A 16833-nucleotide genomic window follows, 5' to 3' on the forward strand; every position below is an offset into this window, starting at 1 on the left:
GTGTAAAGTATAGACCAATTCGCCCACTCCTTTCAAGAGTTACCGTACGAACAATTTTTCCGAACATTTTTGAACTTTTGTGGGGGAGGTACTTGAAGGAGTGGACCGATATGGCTAATCTTCAAACCTAAACTATGTTTGGACAAAATATTACTAAGGCCATATTTTGGACCGAATCGGCAGATCCGTTCGAGAGGTACCTTGCGCTCCAACCACCTCACACGGTGTCATAGGTGTTTTTTGCAACTTTCATGCTGTTTTCTCAGGAAGTATGGACTTGCCCCTAATAAAACTTGTACCGTCGTATGAAGGGCAGTGAATACAAGAAGAAAAATCAACGCGATTCGAGAGATGGCCCTAAACTGAACTTTTCCGAAATTTTGTGTGGGAGGTACCCGAAGGAGTAGACCTATTGAGACCATATTGGAAACTCATATTACTCTGGTAGAAGGTTTACGCAGTACAAAGTATGGACCAAATCGGTCACTCCCTACAAGAGCTATCGTGCGCACAAACTTTCCGAACATTTTCGAACTTTTGTGGGGGAGGTACCGGCAGGAGTGAACCGATGTAGCTCATCTTCGAACTTAAACTAAGTTTGGGCAAAATATTACGAAAGCCAAAATTTGAACCGAATCGGTTCATCCGTTCGAGAGTTATCGTGCGCTCCAGCCAGCAGGATAGACAGACGGACGGACATGGGTAGATCGACTCCAAATTGTCTGAAACACATTTCGTCCAAACATAATTGGGGTCTAAAACCATTATTTCGTTCAGGCACATTTTCATCGTATCAAAGTGTATATACCCTCCTTAGCCTAAAGGCTGAGGGTATAAATATAACAGCATTATTTTGTTCCATAGATATTTACTAATTTGTAGCAAGAGATCAGTTTCAAATAATCTCAACGGACGACACTGCGGTGGAACAGAAATTATATCATAAAAAATGGTTGATATAGTTTTTTATACCCTCCACCATTATATGGAGGGTATGTTATATAATAAAATTATAATATAAAATAATCATTTGCGACCACCATCAGTGGTGCCGCTATATGAGGGCCATACCAGAACTTTATAGGGTCGCAAATGATTATTTCAATGCGTTGCAAACAGAAAAACAACAATGTTTGAATGTTTGAATTTATTTTCCATTAAATAGCAAAAACTCTGTCGAGCTAACGCTTCTTCTGTTACAACAACAGGGGGTTAGTAATATTTTGTCCAAACATAGTTTAAGATTGAAGATAAGCCATATCGGTCCACTCCTTCAGGTACCTCCCCCACAAAAGTTCAAAAATGTTCGGAAAATTTGTTCATACGATAACTCTTCAAGGGAGTGGCCGAATTGGTCAGGTCAGATCAGGTTCAAATATGGACTATATTGTCGAATCCGGTACCTCCCACACAAAATTTCGGATAAGTTCACATTAAGACCTGCTATTGAATCACTTGGATTTTTGTTGAAGCATTCGCTGCCTCAATATCGATGGGAAACGTTTTTTCAGGGGCAAGTCCATACTTCTTGAGCAAACTTCCCGAAGTGTGTAAAAACCCCCTATGGCACCATACTTGTTTTAATGTAAATTCCTGCATTTTTAGTTGGCTTTATAAATTCTGATAAAATAGCAATGTTTTGGTTTTTTAAAGAGTATTACAATAACTGGATTGGAAATATTCAATACAAGTCTAATCTGCATTCGAGGCTTCGAATTATCCATATTTTTTGGGGTATTTAATACGTCTAGGTTGCTCTGTCTATTCAGGTAAATTCAGGTAAATATTTTAAAAATTGTTTATAGAAAAAATGTCAGATTATTGTATACCAAAGTTTATAAGATGGTTATAAAGGTTAAATATCGAGATTTGTTCAATAAAAAAGTTTTTGAAATATGGGATAGCTGGGTGTGATAACTGGATATGAACTTTAAAGAAGAAAAACGTCGTGTTCGGACTGAACTTTTAATAACCACCACGACATTAAACCCCTTTGAAACTCTACTTGACATATTCGCGAATGGAATCGTATAGGGATTGCATTGAGATTATGAAAACCGAGATTATATGTACCAAACCTAGAACATATATGGTTAAAAAATTTCAAAATACCGAAAACCGAGCGGATTTTTTTTGTATGGGTACCCATATGGTCCGTGGTCCGATATGGTTCATTCTCATTTGGTACTATGTGCCAATTTTCAAAATTGTATGTTAAATATTGTGAATTTTCTCTATATATTTGTGTCAACAAATCATATATAAACCAACAAACAGCACCTTAAAGCAGCTTTACGTAACGCTTTACAACATTTTAAAATTTCATGATTTTTGGTCAAAATTCTTCAAAAACTGTAACCAATAACAATTTTTTAATAATTGTCGCTATTTCACCCTCTATATCTAACAATTAAAATTACAATGGAAAGAAAACATTCATATTAACTTTAAAAATGTGTTGAAACGATGATACGGAAATAAATAAAAGGCCCAAAAATTCAATGTCATCATTTTTCAGTTGGTTTTGGTTATTTTTAAGATAGTAACCCATAATTTCACAGCTGAATGAATTACATTTTTACTAGCGGATGGATGGGAAATAAATAATGTTTATTTTTTCACATAAATACCTTAAAGTTTGAAATTGGACAACAGTTGGAAAACATAATCCGAACATTTAACATTACATTTTACATACATACATATTTGAAAATAAACAAACATTTTAAAACAATGGCAAACATTTTGATAGGATTGACTGTTGTGTGCATTGTTGGAGCTGGTCTAGTTCAGGGAGAATTCGATAAAAAAGATGCAATTGCCAAGGTCATGTCTAAAGCTGAAGAGTGTAAAACTGAAGTTGGTGCTGCAGATGGTAATTTGGATTAGAATTCATTCTTTTCACTTTTTACATTCACTTTTTTGTGAGTAATTAACATAACAAATGAATTATCTTACAGTCGATATGGAGGACATGTTAGAGAGAAAACCAGCTTCAACCATGGAAGGAATGTGTTTACGCTCGTGTCTAATGAAAAAGTTCGAAGTGGTAGGAACATTTTATTGCTGTTAACTCAGAGTATATACTAAAGCATACATAAAAATTCTTATATTTTTTTTAGATGGATGCATCGGGAAAATTTGTTAGCGAAGTTGCACTACAACATGCCGAAAAAGTAACATCTGGTGCTGAGGATAAAATGAAATTGGCTTCGGAAATTATCAACGCCTGTGCTAACATTGAAGTCTCTTCGAATCATTGTCAAGCAGCTGAAGATTATGGCAAATGTTTCAAACAAGAAGCTAATGCTCGTGGTATTGATGAAAATTATCAATTTTAATTGGTGAAACTCTCAGACAATTTTAAAGTCGAACAGTGATCTGCAACATACCCTTTACAGTGTTCAAAGATTTAATAAAATAAATATTATTAAGACAAATAAATACGGACGGATTTAGATTTATTTATTTTCTTCTTCTAGATTATCGTTTATAGTCGTATTTATCGTTAATGGATCCAAACTTAAATAGTTTATGACGGTTCAGTTAAATATGCAAAAAGAACATTTCTCCTGAAAACTGTGTTTATGGAGGAGGTTTTTACATTAGCTCCGTTCCTTTACTTTTTTAATGGTAAAAGTAGCAAAAGAGAGAACTGTCAAAATCTCTCAAAAGTAACATGTTTTACACAAAAGTAAAGGAACGGAAAAATAGTAAATCTGGCAGCAGTGTCAAAAAACAAACATGGCTGCTTGTAAACAAAAACTAACAACAAGTAAACAAAAACAAACGGTCGAAATGGATGATGGTAAGAAAAATATATTAAAAGTATTTTAAAGTACAATAAATAATTATTTCTTTATTTTTTGTAGATTATAATTGAGTACACAGTGGATGTGGACTTACAGGAAACTGAGAGTCCGGGCAAGCAAACATGGCTGGATGCGCCAATAAAATTGATGCTAGCATCCTTAGAAGAATTCCTGCCTAAAGTAGGAAAATAGGCGGCATTAAAAAATAAAAAGAATATGTGGCAGCTTATTGCGGACAACTTGCAGGCCAATGGGTAAGATAAAGAACCTGTAATGTATATACATATGTATATTATCGATGAGCATAAAGATTCAAGTCAATATAACGGTGTCCGTCTGTCTGTTAAAATCAGGAAACTTCTAGCAGCATAAGATGAGCCGACCCGCTATCCTCGGATCGGGATGATTTTATTCACTGGTCGTTGTTGTTGTGATATGTTTGTAAATTCGTATTCTGCTTAATCCGGCTCTCCAGTTCTAGAAATCTGGCTCCTTCTATGGGTTGCAACCACAAGGCTACTGGAGTTAGTTGAGTAGATTTGGCAGGACAGTTGAAAAGGTACAGTGTGTAATGCGTGTAAGTGCCGCATGCTGGGCACGGTGTCGTCGATTCCTGCCCTTTAGAATTTAGATGGCTGCACCATCCCTAGCGTAGTTGAGCCGAAACTGCTCTAGTTTGTAGTTAGTCTAATGTTAATCACTGCTTTTGATTATTGAAGTTGGAAGCATGTGCTTGTCGAAACACATTATACCGCAGTAAACGCTAAAAATTTCAAATTTCTTGGAACTTGATATACTTTTGAAACCAATGTCATATTAGTTCATGCCGATAGTTTGTATTTAGAGTTTTGGGCCATTATTTCAGGAAATATTGGCAGGTCTCGGAAAAAATTATACCGTTGTTATAGGAACCGTGAGGACAACCTGCTGCAAAAAAATCATAAGGATTCGAGACATGTCCTTAAACCGCATTTGTGCGAAAACTGAAATTTTGGTGGGAAGTAACTGAAAGATTGGACTGATTACATAGTTTACATTCGAACATGATCGGGAATTGGAAATTAATTCCTTTCCTTTGCAAAGTTTTGTTTCAGCTTTTAGAAGATATTGCTGCTGATCGATCACCTTTGGACACTTTGTAAAAAACAACCAAGGGCCGCTACATCGAGTTCCAACTTGCTTGGTTACCAAAGGATTTGTTTGAGTTTTTGTGTCAGGAATCTTGAAACTGTCCACCAACAAATGATATCGTTGCAATCTCTTGGAACTTGCTGTACGTTTGGATGAACTTTTACCATAGGCAAATTTCAGCCAAACGAATATTCAATTCATAGGTAATTATGCCCATAATTGTAATCTCAGAATATATATGGGGGTTTCTGAGTGAAATCGGACACTTTTTCAAGATGAGATTTTTTATTTCCTTTATTCTTTGCTGTGGTGATGCTGCTCATTAGCAAAACATTTTAGTATATTTTCAGAGATATCGCGCCTGTCCCAGAGATATCGCGCCTGGAAAAAGCCAAATTCTGTAAAATATTGGTCCAATTTGAAAAAAATCTTTTTTTTATATTTTGTTGTTTTATCATCTATTTAATGGAAAATGGCAAAAAAAATTGCACAGTGGGCTTGGAAGCTATTTTCGCGATTCAATATTTAAAATCAGATTTTAAAGGTGTTCGACCCCTTCGTTTTTCTTTAAATTTTTTTGTATTAAACTACGTTCAATTACAAAAATTGTAATAGGGTTCGGTCGATTACAATTTTTTCTGATTTTTTTTTTAATTTTTCAATACAATTTTTCCTTTATACCAGTATGAAACATTTGATATTACCAGCATTAGTGGGCATTACTGAATGACGTTTTTCTGTTCCCGCGACAAGTTTAACCACTTCATATCTCAAATTCAACTCCACTTTCGTATTTAAATAATCATCTTCTTGAGAAAATCTTACTTTAATAATTGGTATATTATTTGCCTCGGATGCCCATTCATGTAATTCCCAAACCGTGGTCATTTTATTATCAATTTATTTAGCTTACACTTATTGGTAATCTATTTTCAAAATTGAAAAATGACGCACATTTTAAGATATTTAAGATAAATATATACTTAAGATAAATATATACATTCATATCACCAAAAGGCGCCTCACCGAAATAATGATTTAGACCCCAAGTATGTTTGGATGAAATCCGTTTCAAACAATACAAAACTGCAATATTTTTCTCAAAAATTCTGCGCATGATAATTCTCGAAGGGAGTAACTGATTTGGTCCATAATTTGCACATCGTAATATTTCATACATCAAGTCGAACGGGTTTCTGCGCTGGTCCAAACTTTGCATATGGTGAAGTTTCTGCGAATCCCAAATAAAGTTCGAAGATAGTGCTTATCAGTTCACAGCTTCCAATACTTCCCCCTCAAACTTTCAAAATTTTTGATAAGATGATAGAGCGATATTTCTTGAACGGGTCAACCGATTTGGTCCAAATTGTTTATCTTATTTTGTCCAAACTTGGTTTAAGATCCAAAGTGACCAATATTTAGGTCGATACATATGTAACAAACGTTCAGCATTCATAGTGTGTCGAGACCATATCGACACCTCCAAATAATAGTATGCTAAGTCTAAAAAGTGAGTTTTGGAGGAGAAGCTCTCAAAGTTTGGAAATTTTTTTGAACTTCAGTACTATGCTAAGTCAATATTTGTTTATAACTTCTGTTCGGATTGACCGATCATTACCAAAATTAGACAAAATTTAAGTTAAAGCACGTTCGACACCTCCAAATAATCGTTTCTTAATTTTGAAAAGCGAGTTTTGCAGGACAAACTCTAAAAGTTTGGAAATTTCTTTGACCTTCAGTACTACGCTAAGGAAATATTTGTTTATAACATCTGTTCGGATTGTCCGATCATTACCAACATTTGACAGAATTTAAGTTTAAGGACGGTAAATATAACTAGTAAAAAAGCATTAAGTTCGGCCGGGCCGAACTTTTCATACCCCCCACCATAAAATATTCTGAACTAAAATGGAATAATTACTTTTCATTCCTGTCCCCAACTTTAAGTGGGTACGTTAAAATGTCAGATAATGTTTATGTACATTTATGCTTCATTCGGGAGGCCCTTTTTTATGGTGCCTATATCTAACTATGTATGTTGACAATTTTTGGTGGGCTAGAAATTGGGAGGTACTGTTTTATAAAAGTTATAATAAAACATGGACCTATGTTGACAGTTTTTGATGGGAGCCTTTAATGTCAAATAACTCCTAATTCGGTTAAAAAATTTAGCTAGAATCTTCAAATGATCGAAAATCGGTACATAACGTGGGAACTTCAAATGTCAGTAACAGCTAGTTCGGAGGTACCTGGGCTATACGAAAATATGAACTTAAATGAACCGTTATATGGTGGCTATACCAAAACGTGGACCTATGTCCACAAGTTTTGTCATATAAGTTTATTGACATTTAAGAACTTTAAATGTCAAATTATAGCTACATCGGTCTGAAAATGTAGCTACAAACGTCAAAACACCGCAAATCGGGGGTACCGTTATATGGAGGCTATACCAAAACGTGGACCTATGTCCACAAGTTTGGTTATATAAGTTTATTGACACTTAAGAACCCTAAGTGTCAAAATATAGCTAAATCGGTCTGAAAATGTAGCTAAAAACGTCAAAATACCGCAAATCGGAGGGTACCGTTATATGGGGGCTATACCAAAACGTGGACCTATGTCCACAACTTTTGTTATATAAGTTTATTGACACTTAAGAACCCTAAATGTTAAATTACAGCTACATCGGTCTGAAAATGTAGCTAAAAACGTCAAAATACCGTAAATTGGGGGGTACCGTTATATGGGGGCTATACCAAAACATTGACCTATGTCCACAACTTTTGTTATATAAGTTTATTGATACATAAGAACCCTAAATGTCAAGTTATAGCTAAATCGGTCTGAAAATGTAGCTAAAAACGTCAAAATACCGCAAATCGGGGGGTACCGTTATATGGGGGCTATACCAAAACGTGAACCTATGCCCACAAGTTTTGTTATATATGTTTATTGACACTTAAGAACCCTAAATGTCAAATTATAGCCAAATCGGTCTGAAAATGTAGCTGAAAACGTCAAAATACCGTAAATCGGGGGGTACCGTTATATGGGGGCTATACCAAAACGTGGACCGATATATCCCATCTTCGAACTTGATCTTCCGATGGCTAAAAAAATGGTATTACCCAATTTTCAGCGAAATCGGTCAACAAATGCGACCTGTATGTTGCGAACGGACGGACGGACATCCATAAATCGACTCAGAAAGTGATTCTATGTATATCCCTAGAAGGAACTATCGGTCTATCTCGCTTCCTTTTGTATGTTACATACAAATGCACTAACACATAATACCCCTTACCACGTAGTGGTGTAGGGTATAAAAATGTTAAGAACTTGAAAACATGCTGAGTCGACTTAGCATACTATTGTTTGGAGGCGTCGATATGCTCTAACGCTACAATTGACTATCTTTATCCGCGCATCTGTTTCACTCCTTATTCCATGGTATAGTCATCTGAATACTAAAATAGGCAACTGCAAAATTATTTTATGTTCCTTACTTTTCAATAGAAAAAATCCACACCCACCAACTGTCGATACAACTCCAAACGTTGATTTTCACTAGTCCACTTTTGTGTGAATGCTATTCAAACTTGCTTGTTTATCTATGGGTATTACTCTCGTGTAATTCTCGAGCTCCCCTCTTAGATCATGAATATCTTTCCATGCTTTGGTTGGGACAAAGCGCCATGGTGATTAGGATGGCTCTCTACTCGATCAGGTACTGCAACGAAATCAATGATGTTGTGTTGCTGAACTTGTAGAATCTTTGTCTCCTCATGTAGATGGTCCACTGAAGAACTGAGGAGGGACCATGTTGCCGTTCTCAGGGCGGCATTCTGACAGATTTGAATTTTATTGCATCGCTTAGCTATGCTAGGTTAGGGACTTGAAGACCTTGTTTCTACATCTTAGCTTATCGCAGATAGCATTGATATACCACAGAACTAACTACCGACTGAAAGTATTATATTTGTTCGTTATTCATACTAACTTTATTTAATTAGGTATTCCTTTTCGAGCGAGCAAGTTGAGTCGAAGTTCCGTTCGATGGAGAGAAGGTATATGAAAATGAAGATAAACAACTCGTTAACTGGGCGGAATAAAATGACATGTGCCTATGAAAAGTGAGTATTCAATAAGTGTCACTGTGTGTATTTATTCAACAGTGTGTGATTATTTCATTTGTTCTTAATAGCGAGCTCGAAAATCTGTTGGGAGAAAAAAGATGTTTAAACCCCGACTACGTTTTGGACAGTGAAAGTCTGATCGGAAAACCGGGAAAAAAATTCCAGTACAGATGAAAATTTAGAAGATAGTGGTAAGAAAAACTTGTCATTAATATTTCTTTTTATACCCTCCACCATATTATGAAGGCTATAATTAAATTTATCATTCCATTTGTAACACATCAAGATATTCATCGGAGACCCTATAAAGTATATATATTCTTGATCAGGGTAAAATTCTAAGTCGATCTAATCATGTTCGTCTGTCTGTTGAAATCAAGATACAGCTCACAATTTTTAAGATAGAGCTTTGTAATTTGGAATAGAAGTTTCTATTACTCCTAGGATGTTTGGTGTTGCAAATGGGCTATATCGGTCCACGTTTCGATATAGCTCCCTTAGAACCGTACCTCCCAATATTCGTAATACTGAAGGTTCTGAGTCTTCCAAAGGATTATAAAATATTCCAGAAGAGTATTATCAACATAGGTCCACGTCTTTCTATAGAAGCGTACTTCTTGATTTTCGGTAAGTTTTTAAGTTTTAGCCACATTCTTTTACCGAAATATAGGAAATTTGGTATTTTGTCTTCTTTGAGTCTAAAAACTTTCCACCAGAAATTTGTCGGTATAGATCGACGTTTAGCCCCCATTACGTCTTTTCCATACACGAAAGGAACCTAATTCCATTTTACTTCAATACAACTCGTGGTGGAGGGTATAACAAGTTCGGTTCGGTTCTTACTTGTTTCGCAAGTCTATACTCCTATCTACCTAATCTACTATTTTTGATTTTTTACATTTATATAAACTACTTTGTTTTATTTCAGACACACCTTCAACTTCAAAATGTAACAGCAAAGGTAATATTTTGCACACATATAATATTGTTTATTTCAGAAAAAGCATATAATAATGCAAGAAAAGAATCTCTACAAATTTTTAAAGAAATTGCCGAAGAAAAGAAAAATCACCACTCCAACATTATAAAGATATTAGAGGCAAAAGAAGAGAGGGCAGCAAAAAAACTGGAAATCCTTCAAAAAATTGCGTCCAGCTTATGCAAATAATACACATTTTTTAATTTTACTTATGTATATGTGAATTGAATAACTTATAATTTGAGTTACTTTTATTTATTTATTTTTTTTTCTTTTTTTTTTTTGTAAAACACACATACTTATATGAATTACTATAATTTAAAAATTAAAGTTTAATGAATTACTATAAAAAAGAATTGTGTAACTGATCCGCCTTCGTTGTAACTGATTTCATCGAAAATTCGTCATTCTCACATGGTCTTCAATGGGATGGGAGTTCTTTAGTGAACCAAATTTCTAGGGTTGGTGGTCCTCAACAAATAAAACCTGAAACGAAAAAAGTTTTTATACTGTAATACAAATACATTAACTGTTTAAGTAAAATATACCTTTTCCAAATTTTTACTGCTCTTGAAGTTGTTGGCATAGTAAATCCCTGAGTGCAGAACTAGAGACAATGCCTTGATGTGATGCAAACTCATCATCGGGTTCTTCTTCATTGTTGCTTTCATACGCAAAGTCTTCTTCATTAGCCATGTTGTGTAAAACACAGCATGCTCTTATGAAGTGACATAACTTTTCTACCCCTCTCAGCTTACAATAGTAAAGTTGTCTGAATCGTTGTTTTAGGATGCCAAAAGTATGCTCAATGGCGACTCGACCGGAACTGAGCTTAATATTAAACTGTTTTTTTGCATTGGTTAAATGTCCATTATCCTTGTATGGGGTTACAACATATCTGCTGCATGGGTAAGCAGAGTCCCCAAGTATGTAAAAGTCTATAAATGACAATTATAATTAAAAACAATACAATACAATTTTAAAAAAATCATACCACCACATTTATCAGGAAGATTTTTAAATATGGGTGAATTTTGAAACACCCAACTATCGTGGGATGACCCCGGGTACCCAACGAAAATATTTATGAATTTCCTTTTTTCGTTGCATATGCCTTGTAGTTTGATCGAAAAATGTCCTTTTCGATCCACATAATCATTTTTAAAATCCTTCGGTGGGTCAATGGTGATGTGGGTACCATCTATACACCCTATAATAAAAGTTTTTATTGCATATTTTTTTATTGCACATTCGGATGTGACAAATTTACCTATTGCTCCAGAAAAACCACATTTCAATCTAAAGAATTCGCTTGTGGCTTGTTTTTCCTCATCTGTTGGCCACTTAATTACTTGAGGGCTTAAATTGCTGAAGAAGTAAATTTCCCGTTTAATAATGCGACTCACTGTCGAAATGGTTACATTGAACCTGTCCGATAGATCACGGAAACTGCAGGCTTCATGACCTGCAAACCACAAGAAAAGTCCTAAATTGACCTCGCTGGGCAGACGTTTATCTGGACGAAGTTCTTGATATTGATCGCTATTCGCGAACATGTCGCTAAGGCTTTTAAATAGAGTTCGAGGAATTCTAAAGTGCATTTTGAATTCCTCGTCTGTATATTTTGAAACAACATCATCCCAGTAATGTAGTATTGAGGTTCGTTTGCCTGGAAAATTAATTAATTTAAATTTTTGTTACCCGACTACTTCATAGACTATTCGGCTTATCTTTCCTTTAGAGACACCTAACGGAGAATCACCACAAGAAACCACAAGAAACCTCGCACTTAAATTTGTTTAATTCTGGACACAGAGGAACCAAATGACATAAGAACATACAAAGTCTTGTTGCTACAAAAACAGCCAAAATGCCGCCTGTTTAAAAATAAATTTTCAGTTTAGGAACCGCTAAAGGAAAATAAGTTCGATAAAAGTATCCAAAATTGTAAGTTTCCCCGGTTTCTCCACTAATTACACACTTGCCTCTTGCCATTTCCACCAGCAATTGCAAACAATCTTCGTCATCAGAATCCTCCAATAAAAATTCATCATCACTGCTGGAGTCGTCCTCCACTAAAGCATAAAATAATTTCTTATCCATTTCAGTGCTATTTTTAAGATTATTTCTCTATTTTAAATTGTTTATTTTGCTGTCTTTGTTTAGTCAATGTGCACTTCGCGCTTTTTTTTTTCTTTTGCATTAACTGTCAAATAAGCAGTTTGACAGATTTTCCACTTTTTACACCACGAAATTTGTCGAACAGAAAATAGTAGAAGAGAACGCCATTTTGGCTCTCTCTCTCTTAAATTTTGATTCAAGTTTTACTATTTTTTGGGGTTAAGGAACGCTTTTCGAGTAAGAAATGATAAAACTAGCAAAACTTGAAGAAACTTTAACGTAAAGGAACACAGCTATTATTCTCGCCTTGACAGTTCAGGGGCCTAATTCCCGCATCCGTTACCGAGTGAGTTTTTGTTCGAAGACAAATTACGAACGTTCGAAATTTTTGGATTCCTTTAAGCGGGATGGATACACACGAGTTTTGACTGTAGATTTTTCGGAAATATCGATACATGTCAAACTGTCCAGCAACCACAAAATATTTTGCGGTTGCATGATGAATGACAAAAATGAACGGCCACACTAGCAAGCAACAACAAAGCTGTCATTCAAAACTGACAATGTGTACCCATCTTTATACGATCGAAATTATTTAAAAAAAAATATTGATATATACGGTTATCGAACGGTGAAAACATATGTGGTCTGTTCCTTTACTTTTAAAAATGGCAAAACCGGCAAAAGTAGTAAAAGTTGTAAACTGTTCCCATAGAAATTGTATGGTGTTTGAAGTAAAGGAACCCTTTTCGAGTAAAACGTGGTAAAACTTGAAGATTCTTGCACATAAAGGAACAGAACTATGGTAAACACAAAAAATACAAACAAGTTGTTGTGCAGCATTTTTATCGTAAAAAGAAATGGAAACATGAAATTGTATAAAATAATAGAAAATTGTAAAAAATTAAAAGTAATAGTAAAAATATAAAAAATCGCATTTTGGCATTAGAAAATATATTTTTACTAGCAGACCCGCGTTGCTGGCCCGTCATAATGAGTTTTAATGACAACTTGTTATCGACTTTATGCTTGAAAAATCAAAAATAGGTATTTTCTACCTCACTTCTTCGGTCTATTGTCAAACCGAGATGGATTTTTTGTCTGTAACCTTTGTTTTCTCTTACGGACTTTGTCGGATTTTTCGCCAATTTGTGCCTTTTAGGATTTAATATCGTCCATGTCCATGTCTTTATCCTAAAGCGATCCAATTATAAAAGTTAAAAAAATGGTTAAATCGAATTCTCCCGCTTATTTAGACTTATATGTTTTAGCTTTTCATGGGTGTAAATAAAGATGCTGGCCGGTTGGGTGTTGATGAGACACTGATTTTTTTATTTTCAAATTGCAACTTACATGCTACTTTACAAAATATTTCTTAACCTAGACTATCACTAATTCTTATCTCTAAACCCTTCATTGACCAAACCAAACAATCCGTTGATCAATGAAGAATTTTCCAACCTAGTGTGTGTCATAAGAAGGGTCATAAAAACTAAAGTGCGGTCGCTCGTAATGCACACACAACACTAGTGATAACAGCTACCGCTGCATGTGGGTCTTAAATGCTTTTAAAGTGTTCCCGACATATGACAACATAATTTACCACTTATGATCTGAACTCATAATGGTAATAAAATATTTATTGATTTAGGCTGCTGGAAACTCGAGTGGAAAATTTATTCTTTATCATCAGAATTTCCAGCGCCTCGACACAAGCAATAAGTATGTACAAAAGTAATTTGTACAATGGGTGATGGACCGTTGAACCTCACCATTTAAGTACACCATTTAAGTACATATATAGTTTTTCTTGATCGGGGGCGCAACCACCGTTGTCTCGAAAACTAATTTGCAACCTGATGCACTCATAACTTTGGCAAATATACCGATTATAAAATAATAGGCCCCGAAATTCGTCTACAAATATATAGCATTTTGGACCACGGGACATTCCTGAACATTTTCTGAAAATTAGGTTCAGTAGCTTTGGAAAAATAATGTTTTGAAAAGAGTCGGCGTGGTCATCATCGGCGTGGTCATCAGATATAACATATTAAAAAATTGGGCCTGGTCCGGTATTTTGGCTCCAAATATTTACCTAGGGTGCACACAACTTCATTGTCTACCAAAATGTATGCTGAAACCGATATTATCATGAGTGTGGCTTATACATATAGCGTTTAGCAGAAAGGCATGGGGAAGATACCCCACCTCTTCCGAAAGTCATAAAATATACGTAACAACGGCAAACATTGAGCATTTGCTACAAATTTTATGGAAATCCCTTCAGTAGTATTGGAATTATGACACATTAAAAAAACAGGCCTGGTCGGGCCTATAGGCCCCATACAAGTACCTAGTTGTAGATTAATCCGTAAATTTTTATTACAATACATACATCATTTTTGCAAATATAACGTTTTTTTTAAATATCGCATAACGAAGGTTCCCCGCCCCCTAGGGAATTCAATAAAATATGTAACCTGTTTTCGGGGCGTGGTAAACTTTTCTTTCCAAAAAACCTAAGTTGGGTTATGACAGCATTTGATTTTTATTCATAAAGGTAAGGCGTTTTTTTTCAAATATGCCCCCTTCAAAATTCAAGAAAATATGCCCGTACATTCCCTGATATTTTCAGGAAAATCGGTTCAGTAGTTTTGTAGATGTAACATATTTTAAAAAGTGGGTGTGGTCAAGTCATTGGATCCTAAAAAAGTAGGTAAGATCTTCCGAAATAGATACATTCGTAATTATTGTAAATATAACATTTTTAAAAAAGTAGGGTAATGGGGAAGTACCCCGCCCCTTCCGAAATTCAACTGAATTTGTAGCCTATTTTAAGCCGAGGCCATCCTTGTACATTCCCTGGCAATTTCAGGAAAATCGGTTCAGTAGTTTTTGTAGAAATTATAAAAATTTAAAATTGAAAAAAGTGGGTGTACATTTTCATTGCATAAACAAATATCGAAATCGGTCCAGCCGTTCTCAACTGATGCCATGACCAACGAACGACATTTGATTTTTATTTTTAAAGATTTAAAAGTTTAGACAAATCGCGATTTCCTTGAAAATCTCTTCAGTAGTTTTGTAGATATAACCTAATTAGAAAGTGAGCGTGGTCGGATCTTAAGTCCCAAAATAAGTACGTAAGGTTGGAGACAAATCGCCATTGACTCGCAAATAAATACCGAAACCGATACGTATTTGTTGCAAATATTGCATTTTTACAAAAATAGGGCATAGGGGAAGTACCCGCCCGATCCGAAAGTCAAAAAATATGTAGCCTATTTTTATCGGGGACCAACCCTGTACATTCGCTGAAAGTTTCAGGAAAATCGATTCAGTAGTTTCGTAGATACAACATATTTAAAAAAGTGGGCGTTGTCCAGTCTTAATGTCCCAAATAAGCACGTAAGGCCGGAGACACAATCGCCATTGACTCGGAAATTAATTTTCAAAGCGATACATTTGTAATTGTTGCAAATATTGCATTTTTACAAAAATAGGGCATAGGGGAGGTACCCCGCCCGATCCGAAATTCTACCAAATGTGTAGCCTATTTCAACAGGGGGCCATCACTTTACGTTCCCTGAAAATTTCAGGAAAATCTGTTAAGTAGTTTCGTAGATATAACATATTTATAAAAGTGGGCGGAAAAGTGGGCGTGGCCAATTTTTCTTTGCATAAAAACCTAAACTGGACTATGACTAACATTTCCACAAAAAATTATCCAAATCGCTCCAGCCGTTTTCAACTGATTCAATTACCAACAAATGACAATTGAGTTTTATATATAACGATTTTTTAAGAAACTGCCCCTTTTTTCTATTTTTCTTACTCATTTTTGGTCTGTTCCAGAAATGCAAGAATTTACTAATGTTATCGTAGTAAAAAATGTTATCGTAGTAAAAAATAGTAACTTCTTGCAGGTTCTGGAACAGAGCATTTATTGAAAAAAGTCATTAGTGTATGATTTGGTTTAGTTGTATTCCAAAATCTTCTATTAAAGTTCGTTTTATGCCACAAAAATAATCATTATGACAACAACAACTGCGTGACTGGCAAAAAATTGCAAGATTCCACTCGAAAGTGTATTCGATAACACATGCCGTAATCCAAATACTGAAAATATCGATCGAAATAACTCGATCACGTATGCGAGAATTAGGCCCCTGACTATGGTGCACCATTAGTTAGCCAGCGTCTCTTTGAGAATTACCTAGAATGCGTTTATAGGGTGGTTGCTCTCCACGAACTTCCAGGTCGATACTTCCGCATCAATTCTAATACCCACTGTTAGGTCTTCATTTATCTCTTTGTAAGGTAACATCTCCGGTCAGACTACGTACCAGACTCCAAGACATTTGGTTATAGGAAGAGTATAGACCAAGGTCTATAGTGATAGAACAGTCTCACCACATTTACATGGGCATAACTTTCTAATTACGAGGAGCGACGCCTATACACTGCTTCCAAAGTGAAGCTGACGACCGGCTACCTATTTATACTTGAAAGCTAAAATATTCTTGTTGCAGAATTTTTGATATTGAAATAAGGTCATGTCGTATTTTATTTTTTAACTAATTTCAATAAGACTGTAAATGCAAACAACTTCTAGTAGGCATTTTTTAAGTACATATGAGGACTGCGA

The 16833-nt window shown here is 35.2% G+C and overlaps 1 protein-coding gene across 2 annotated transcripts in view; it reads left to right on the top strand.

The window, feature by feature from the left end:
• LOC141396718 (general odorant-binding protein 28a-like) overlaps window positions 1–3420 on the top strand; it is a 67868-nt gene extending 64448 nt beyond the window's left edge. Inside the window, exons 2-4 of one of the 2 annotated variants that reach the window (XM_073972357.1) lie at window positions 2753–2875; window positions 2961–3049; window positions 3123–3420. In XM_073972357.1, the coding sequence (XP_073828458.1) occupies window positions 2830–2875; window positions 2961–3049; window positions 3123–3341 (354 nt within the window). In that variant the 5' untranslated portion in view covers window positions 2753–2829 and the 3' untranslated portion in view covers window positions 3342–3420. Of the gene's footprint in view, window positions 1–2669; window positions 2876–2960; window positions 3050–3122 lie in introns of those variants that run through there. The other variant, XM_073972355.1, reaches the window with a different exon arrangement.
• Window positions 3421–16833: the final 13413 nt, after the last annotated feature.

Source organism: Musca autumnalis, unplaced genomic scaffold (assembly GCF_047663935.1).
Source record: "Musca autumnalis isolate F117 unplaced genomic scaffold, ASM4766393v1 scaffold_3, whole genome shotgun sequence".
Taxonomy (NCBI): Eukaryota; Metazoa; Arthropoda; class Insecta; order Diptera; family Muscidae; genus Musca; species Musca autumnalis.